Consider the following 8,516-nt stretch of genomic DNA (forward strand, 5'->3'; position numbering starts at 1 on the left):
ATTGTCATAGACTCCTGCCACCCAAGACATGTTTTCTCTGCTACCGCATGACAACCGGTACCGGAGCGTCAAGTCTAGGACCAAAAGACTCCTTAACAGCTTCTACCCCCAAGCGATAAGACTGCTGAACAATTAATCAAATGGCCACCGGACTATTACATTGATGTATTAGGCCGTACGCACTACCCTCTGTAGTGCCTTGCGGTCGGAGGCCGAGCAGTTGCCATATCAGGTAGTGATGCAACCAGTCAGGGTGCTCTCAATGGTGCAGCTGTAGAACCGTTTGAAGATCTGAGGACCCATGCCAAATATTTTCACTCTCCTGAGGGGGAATAGGTTTTGTTGTGCCCTCTTTACAACTGTCTTGGTGTGCTTGGACCGTGTTAGTTTGTTGGTGATGTGGACACCAAGGAACTTGAAGCTCTCAACCTGCACCACTACAGCCCTGTCGATGAGAATGAGGGTGAGCTCGGTCCTCCTTTTCCTGTAGTCCACAATCATCTCCTTTGTCTTTATCACGTTGAGGGAGAGGTTGTTGTCCTGGCACCACATGGCCAGATCTCTCACCTCCTCCCTATAGGCTGTCTCGTCGTTGTCGGTGATCAGGCCTACCACTGTTTGTCATCGGCAAACTTAATGATGGTGTTGGAAGTCATGCCTGGCCGTACAGTCATGAATGAACAGGGAGTACAGGAGGGGACTGAGCACGCACCCGTGAGGGGCCCCCGTATTTAGGATCAGCGTGGCGGATGTGTTGTTACCTACCTTTACCACCTGGGGGCGGCCCGTCAGGAAGTCCAGGATCCAGTTGCAGAGGGAGGTGTTTAGTCCCAGGGTCCTTAGCTTAGTGATGAGCTTGGAGGGCACTATGGTGTTGAACGCTGATCTGTAGTCAATGAATAGAATTCTCACATAGTTGTTCCTTTTGTCCAGGTGGGAAAGGGCAGTGTGGAGTGCAATAGAAATGGCATCATCTGTGAATCTGTTGGGGCGGTGTGCAAATTGGAGTGGGTCTAGGGTTTCTTGGATAATGGTGTTGATGTGAGCCATGTCCAGCCTTTCAAAGTACTTCATGGCTACAGACGTGGGTGCTACTGGTCGGTAGTCATTTAGGCAGGTTAACTTAGTGTTTGTGGGCACAGGGACTATGGTGGTCTGCTTGAAACATGTTGGTATTACAGACTCAGACAGGGAGAGGTTGAAAATGTCAGTGAAGACACTTGTCAGTTGGTCAGTGCATGCTCGGAGTACACGTCCTGGTAATCCGTCTGGCCCTGCAGCCTTGGGAATGTTGATCTGTTTAAAGGTCTTACTCACATCGGCTGCGGAGAGCGTGATCACACAGTCGTCCGGAACCAGCTGATGCTCTTTTGAAAAATTGTCGAAAACTTTTTTTAATAATTTGAGAGAAAAAAGAATACAGCAATATATATTCATAGTAACAAATAACTCAATGTTACTTCTATCATTTTGATCAGACGCACATATACACACATACTTGTACTTGTCAGCATCTTATATTTTCTTACTTTGTGTTTTCTCATTTTGGACAGATTTGTAAAAGCCAGTCGTCCTGGATAAATAGCAGACTCATAATCACAAAAATATTACATGACCAAATCAAATTTTATTGGTGAACATACACGTGTTTAGCAGATGTTATTGCGAGTGTAGCGAAATGCTTGTGAAAAAAATAGTTATTCCCAGTTGTATGTAATAACACATAACATTTTCTTGGCTAACAATGTAAAAAAAAATACTGCAAAGTTTCCTAAGAACTAGAAGTGAGGCGGCCCTCTATGTTGGCGCCATCTTTAGACAGCAGACAGCATAAATAAATCAAATTCTCCTTAGAATAAATACTTTGGTTTAACAAAACGGCAATGAAAATCTCAATCAAATAGTTGGTGTTCTATTTTCTTACATGCATGCAAGGTACAAAGGTACAGAATAGAATCGGTTAAATATCCTTCATGGGTTATTTTAAAAACACCATGAATTGACCTATGTTTCACAACACAGACATGATAGTAATATTATATACATTGAAACTGTAAGAACACATTTAGTTTGATCCCTAAACATCCCATAAAAAAAGGTGAAGATAAAAAAAAATGAAAGGTCAATAGACCAACAATACTCAACGGGATATGACCGTAAGATCATGGTTTCAACACACACAACTAATCAACTAGATCGCCACCACCTGAAAGAGATAGGGCTATCCCTTTAAATTACATGCAGTTATTAGTTATCTCTCAACCAAACAGAGCAGACCACTCAGAGGTGCATTTGCCTGTGAGAGGTTGGCCTGTGGTGAGCTGTTTGCCTGTGGTGAGCGGTTTGCCTGGTGAGCGGTCGGCCTGTGTCAGCGGTCGGCCTGTGGTGAGCGGTCGGCCTGTGGTGAGCGGTCGGCCTGTGGTGAGCGGTCGGCCCGGCCTGTGGTGAGCGGTCGGCCTGTGGTGAGCGGTTGGCCTGTGGTGAGCGGTCGGCCTGTGAGCTGTTTGCCTGTGAGCGGTCGGCCTGTGAGCGGTCGGCCTGTGAGCGGTCGGCCTGTGAGCGGTCGGCCTGTGGTGAGCGGTCGGCCTGTGGTGAGCGGTCGGCCTGTGAGCGGTCGGCCTGTGAGCGGTCGGCCTGTGGTGAGCGGTCGGCCTGTGGTGAGCGGTCGGCCTGTGGTGAGCGGTCGGCCTGTGAGCGGTCGGCCTGTGAGCGGTTGGCCAAGGTATGTAGATTGATATTTTTTTCCTGTTTGGTTGTTGTGCACTTCTCTTATTTGCTCATTTTGTAACACTAGCATGCGGAGTCCTTCATTTGGCTACGTTTACCCTTTTATTTACCAGGTGCTTCTGTTTTGCATCAACATTGTGTTTTTGTTTGTTTCTTGACATTGCCATCATTTTGTTAACAGTTACACCGTCTGAACCCTACGAAGACCAAAGATACACACCTATTCAATAAAAGGTCAAAGGTCCACCCTCTCTTTCTGTTCATGCAGACATACCCACTGTGTTACCTCTCAGCCTTCCTGCCCAGACTTTAATCTATTTTACACTTCAGAACTATCCCATCTAGGATTTTCTTTGTGTTAATAACCAGATCTGTACTTATCTTAGGAGGCTTTCTGTTTTCCACCCCTCTCCTGTCCAGTATGCTGTCTATTGTGATACCATTGGAAGTTCTTTGCTAATTCTACTCCTGCCAGTCCCGCTACTCCTGTTCCTGCTATTATTGCTACTCCCGCTGGTACTCCCAATGCTAGTCCTGCAACTCCTACTGCTGACCCTGCTACTCCTGCCATACCTGCTGCTACTACCAATGCTAGTCCATCTAACCCTGCTAGTGCTACCAATGCTACGCCTGCTACTCCTACTAGTACTCCCAATACTTCTTTTATTTCTTCCAATGCTGGTCCGACTGCTGCTCGCGTTACTTCTGTTGGTACTACCAATACTGGTCCGGCTCTTCCTCTTGATCTCGCTAGCTTTGCTATTCCCAATGCTGGTCCGGTTGCTACTGTTGGTTCCGCTAGGTCTGTTGGTCCCGCTACTCTCACTACTCCTGAGAGTATTAACAATGTAATGGCTGCCGCCAGAAGAGCTGCTGCTGTAGCGCTCCAAGTTGTAGACCTGCTCTTTATCTTCTGGGCTGTGATGTCACTCTGAGCATTCTGGTCCATCTGGGCTGTGATGTCACTCTGAGCGTTCTGCTCCATCTCGTTGGTGTAGTGCCCCACTTTATTCACCTCCACCATCTCTTCTATCTTCTCCAGCAGCTCTGTGACCTGATTGTGGGCCTCCCTATCGTCATTATTAAATGAGTGATATCTGCCTCCACAGCTGTCGATGAGTGTCTGTAGGTTTTGGTTCGGTTTCACGTAGTCATCCACTGTGTTTCCTCTGAGTCGGGGTGAATCTGCACAGGTGACTAATATCATGGTGTAGTCTGAGGCATCTTGTCCGACGGTCTGCTGGATCCACTTCACAGTGTTCCTCTCGTCCTCTGTCAACCTTACCCCCAGCCGAATCACCAGCAGGAACACATGGGGACCCGGGACTGTCTTGTCCATGATGCATCTGGCTATCTCACTTCTCCTGTCCTCGCCGAGTCCTGGGGTGTCCAACACTTCAATCTTCCTCCCATTTGCCTCCCTACTCTGTTTCTCGCATGCCTTGGTGACTAAAGTGGTTTAAAGGCCTCTCTCCCAAGGATGGTATTTCCTGTGGCACTCTTCCCTGCTCCAACTGGACCAAGCAGAACAATCCTCAGATCAGAGTTATTTAGTTCTTCAGACACTATAGAATAAACAGTTACAGACAGACTTTAAAGGTACACTATACAGATATCGCTCTGCCATTTCCTGGTTGATAAATTGTAATAGTCAGCCTAATTTCAGATTGTGACAAAACAAGTATGTGAGGTGTAGATCAATGGGGTGGGCGACTCCAGTCCTCAAGGGCCTGATTGGGGTCACGCTTTTGCTCCATCCCTAGAAAACAACAGCTGATTAACCAGAATCACTGTGCCGTCTAAACTGCCGTGAAATATATTGTCTCTAAACATTGTATTTTCAGCTGTTTTTAAGCTGGTGTACGAAACAAAGTAAAAGATGCGAAAATGAAACTCCAGAATGGGAAGCCTAGAAATAGGACCTATCTACCGCTTCTTGGACTTGCTTCCAATGAGAATGACAGATCTATAAGTCAAATTTCTATGTGAATTTTGGCGTGGTCTCCCAAAAAGTTACATATTGCACCTTTTAATAGACTTAATGTCCTTTGTTTATCAGCAATATTCAGTGCACAACAAAGGCATTAAAACAATGTATTTCCCCTGACTGTGGACTTGCCAGAATATGGCGTTAAGATAAATGTAAGCACCCTTATTATTATTAATATTGTTCTCACATGTACAAGTGGGGATTGCCTTTTTTTTCCCCCCCATATCTCACCCTGAGAGTGGGGGCAAGGAATCAGCTATTATTGATGGTGACCCTGGAGCAGCTAGGTGAGAAATCTGATGTGCCCTAGTCAGCACGGGGATTGGAACCTGTTACTTTTTTGTTACTGGCCCAATGCTCTGAACCGCTAGGCAGCCTGCCGTGTGTGTGAAAAGAGAGCACTGCTCAGTCAATACTTACTGTGGGGAGGTACTGAAATGCTAGCTCTCCTCTTCCTCTCCACTGTTCATATAAAAACAAAGCACATTGTACTGACAACATGCTCTAGTAGATTAAAAATAGATTTCAGAACTTCTCCACAACCCTGACAGACTTACCTGTACCAGACGAAGATGCCATATCTTTCTCCTGGTGGACGCTCTGAAATGACAAACGTCTTTTACCTTCCTATAGTAATCATATAGATTTACACATTAGGTTACTTTAACAATGTGTTCCACGTCACAGCCATCTCTTCGACACAATGAGGGAGTCCAATGTAGTAACATAACCTGCCCAGTAGATGGCAATATGTATCGTAGGCCTATTCAAACTGAAAGTAGTGACATCACGGATTGTGTAATCTTGATTTATTTTTGTATGTTGCAGTACAGCATGAACAAGATATACAACTGTCTCAATATGATCCTAAATTACAAAGTATTATTGATAAGTTTAAATATTTTTTTTTTATGGAACGCTGCAGTAGCCTATGGTTACCGCGGGAGCAGATGACACATCTAAACGTTACCTCTGTCTTCAAATGAACAAAGTGGTTGTAGGATCTTCTATCCACCCGACTCCGAAACGAAATGAATCCCCACAAAGTCGATGTTCTGTCAACGCATTGAGTCTGAATACAGGGGACATGGGAGGTTCACATTTATTTCCTGTATAACGTTAACCCGTAATGGAATCTCAGACATGTTTGATCATGGTGCATCTAACGCCACACCCATGTTAATAATGGTACAATAAAATATGTTCTATTTAAATTGCATGCAAGGCACAATAGACAAACTAAATGTAATGTTATTTTAAAAACACCCTGAAATGACCCATGTTTCACAACACAAACATAAGAGTAACATTTACATTGTAACTGTAAGAACACCTTTCTTGGGGGTCCCGTAAAAAAAAAAAAAAAAAAAGTAAGACCCCAGTAAGACACCAGTAACACTGGCATGCTTAGTACCACGGTTTAATAACATGTCTTCCGTTACCAAATTTATAGAGGTGGTCAAATAATTAGGAAAAGGAGCTAGGAAAGAGAGCTAGGATTATGCAAAGAGTTGTGTGTGGTCGGGATTCTCCACGGCCAGTAGTATTGATTTCAGTGCCAGGCCAGTTGTAGTGACAGACAATCTGCTGTGGGTCTGCAGCTGGATGCATGTTGTTCAGATGGGAATCTCTTCTACACACTGAGTGACAGTTGAGGGGAATCAAATGTAGTAACACAACCTGCCCAGTAGATGGCAATATGTACTGTAGGCCTACGCAAACTCAAAGCAGTGACGTCACGGATTGTGTAATCTTGATCATTGTTTTTATTTTGCAGAACAGCAATGACACAAGATATAAAACTGTCTCAATCAATATAATCCAAAATGACAAAATATTATTGTTGTTAGAAGTTGAAATAATGGCACAGATGCTCTTTTTTTAATGGAACACTGCAATAGCCAAGGATTACTGCAGGGGACAAATCTAAGCATTATGTCAGTTTGCCTTCAAATTGACAGTGGCTGTAGGATCTTCTATCCAACCGACTCCGGAGAGAAATGGATCCCCACAACGTCAATCTATGTGTTGAGTCTGATTTACAGGGGACATGGGAGGTTCACATTAGTTTCCTCTATAACCCATAATGGAATCTCATACCAGTTTGCTATTGGTGCATCTAACGCCACACCCATTGACTAATGGTACACAACATGTCAATAAAATATATTTTTTATACTTATATTGCATCGAAGGCACCATAGACAAATTCAATTTAATCAGTGATATATTCTTCATTGGTTACTTTAAAAACACCATGAAATTACCCATGTTTCACTACACAAACATGATAGTAACATTTATTCACATTGCAACAAATAATGTTTTTTTGGGGAGGGTCCCTGAACGGTCCATTGAAAATATGACTATAAATAAAAGGGGAGACTGATTTTAAAAAGTACACAAGTTCCTTCCATAAAGGGATCTTGATATACGTTTGTTTTATAATTTGAACATGTACATTTTACATGAGTCTTAACTAGAGAAACAAACATACGATATACTCTCAGGTAGTTTAATTGTTCTTAACCAGATCTGTACTACATTTTTCGAGGCTTTCTCTTTTCCACCTGCCTTTTGTAGATTTCGGCGTAAGTTTTTGAAAAATCTCTGCAAATGCTACTCCTGCAACTGCTGCTACACCTGCTCCTGCTCTTCCTGCTGGTATTCCCAAAGCCAGTACCAATACTCCTGTTGCTGCTCCTCCTGCTACTCCTCCTAGTACTGCTGCTAGTACACCGTCTGTTACTCCTGCTCCTCCTCCTGCTGCTCCTTCTCCTGCTACTCCTAGTACTGCTGCTAGTTCACCTTCTGTTGCTCCTTCTCCTGCTGATTCTTCTCCTGCTGCTTCTCCTAGTACTGCTGCTAGTACACCTTCTGTTACTCCTGCTCCTATTTCTGCTCCTCCTTCTCCTGCTGCTCCTTCTCCTGCTACTCCTCCTAGTACTGCTGCTAGTACACCTTCTGTTACTCCTGCTCCTGTTGCTGCTACTCCTTCTCCTCTTGCTACTCCTCCTAGTACTGCTGCGAGTACACCTTCTGTTATGCCTGCTCCTCCTCCTGCTGCTGCACCTCCTCCTGCTGCTGTACCTCCTCCTGCTGCTGCACCTACTCCTGCTGCTGCTCCTCCTCCTCCTCCTGTTTCAGTAGTGTCTGAAGCTGTCCTCTTCATCCTCCTCCTCCTGTTTCAGTAGTGTCTGAAGCTGTCCTCTTCCTCCTCCTCCTCCTGTTTCAGTAGTGTCTGAAGCTGTCCTCTTCATCCTCCTCCTCCTCCTGTTTCAGTAGTGTCTGAAGCTGTCCTCTTCATCCTCTGGATATCTTCACATTGTGTCGTCACAGACTCAGAAGAGAACTCTTCTATAAACACCTGTTTGGTGTTTCCGGTTGCACTCATCCCTGCTCCAGTCTTTCCCAGCTGAATGATCCCCAGACCAGATACTGAAACAGACCGTTAGACAACAAGCTTTAAAAGACATGCATATTCCTTGGTGATCATCCCTGTGTGTAGTGGAGGTGAGTCGGACTCAAGCTCTACTGGTGAGGTACTACCTGAGGCATAAAATACGTGTCACCCTCCGCTTGAGACAGAATGTCCTCTTGGCCTATTGGTTAAAGTGTTGGTTTTATATGCAGGAGACCAGGGTTCAGATCTGACTGGTGACATGGATGTCAAGTGGAGAGGACACCACTGAACATATGTAGAGGGAACCAATCAATACCTACAGTCAGGGGACCGATCAATACTTACTGTCAGGGGACCGATCAATACTTACTGTTAGGGGACCGATCAATACTTACT

The 8,516-nt window shown here is 44.7% G+C and overlaps 1 protein-coding gene across 2 annotated transcripts; it reads right to left on the bottom strand.

The window, feature by feature from the left end:
• Window positions 1-2,451: 2,451 nt before the first annotated feature.
• On the bottom strand, window positions 2,452-6,066 carry LOC121842845. 2 transcript variants are annotated; one of them, XM_042312614.1, is made up of 4 exons: window positions 5,688-6,066; window positions 5,275-5,317; window positions 5,138-5,179; window positions 2,452-4,241 (listed from the first exon to the last, which is right to left on the bottom strand). In XM_042312614.1, exon 4 carries the CDS (start codon window positions 4,064-4,066, stop codon window positions 3,110-3,112), a length of 957 nt encoding a protein of 318 aa, XP_042168548.1. In that variant the 5' UTR covers window positions 4,067-4,241; window positions 5,138-5,179; window positions 5,275-5,317; window positions 5,688-6,066; the 3' UTR covers window positions 2,452-3,109. The 2 variants fall into 2 exon arrangements, with proteins under 2 accessions (XP_042168548.1, XP_042168547.1); XM_042312613.1 differs by having other exon boundaries at window positions 2,452-4,486.
• Between the last annotated feature and the right edge of the window lie 2,450 nt (window positions 6,067-8,516).

Source organism: Oncorhynchus tshawytscha, unplaced genomic scaffold (genome assembly GCF_018296145.1).
Source record: "Oncorhynchus tshawytscha isolate Ot180627B unplaced genomic scaffold, Otsh_v2.0 Un_contig_9213_pilon_pilon, whole genome shotgun sequence".
In the NCBI taxonomy this organism is placed as follows: Eukaryota; Metazoa; Chordata; class Actinopteri; order Salmoniformes; family Salmonidae; genus Oncorhynchus; species Oncorhynchus tshawytscha.

Excerpts from the sequence above, each read along its gene's own strand:
- LOC121842845 (XM_042312614.1), bottom strand. The coding sequence starts at position 4,066 with ATGGACAAGACAGTCCCGGGTCCCCATGTGTTCCTGCTGGTGATTCGG.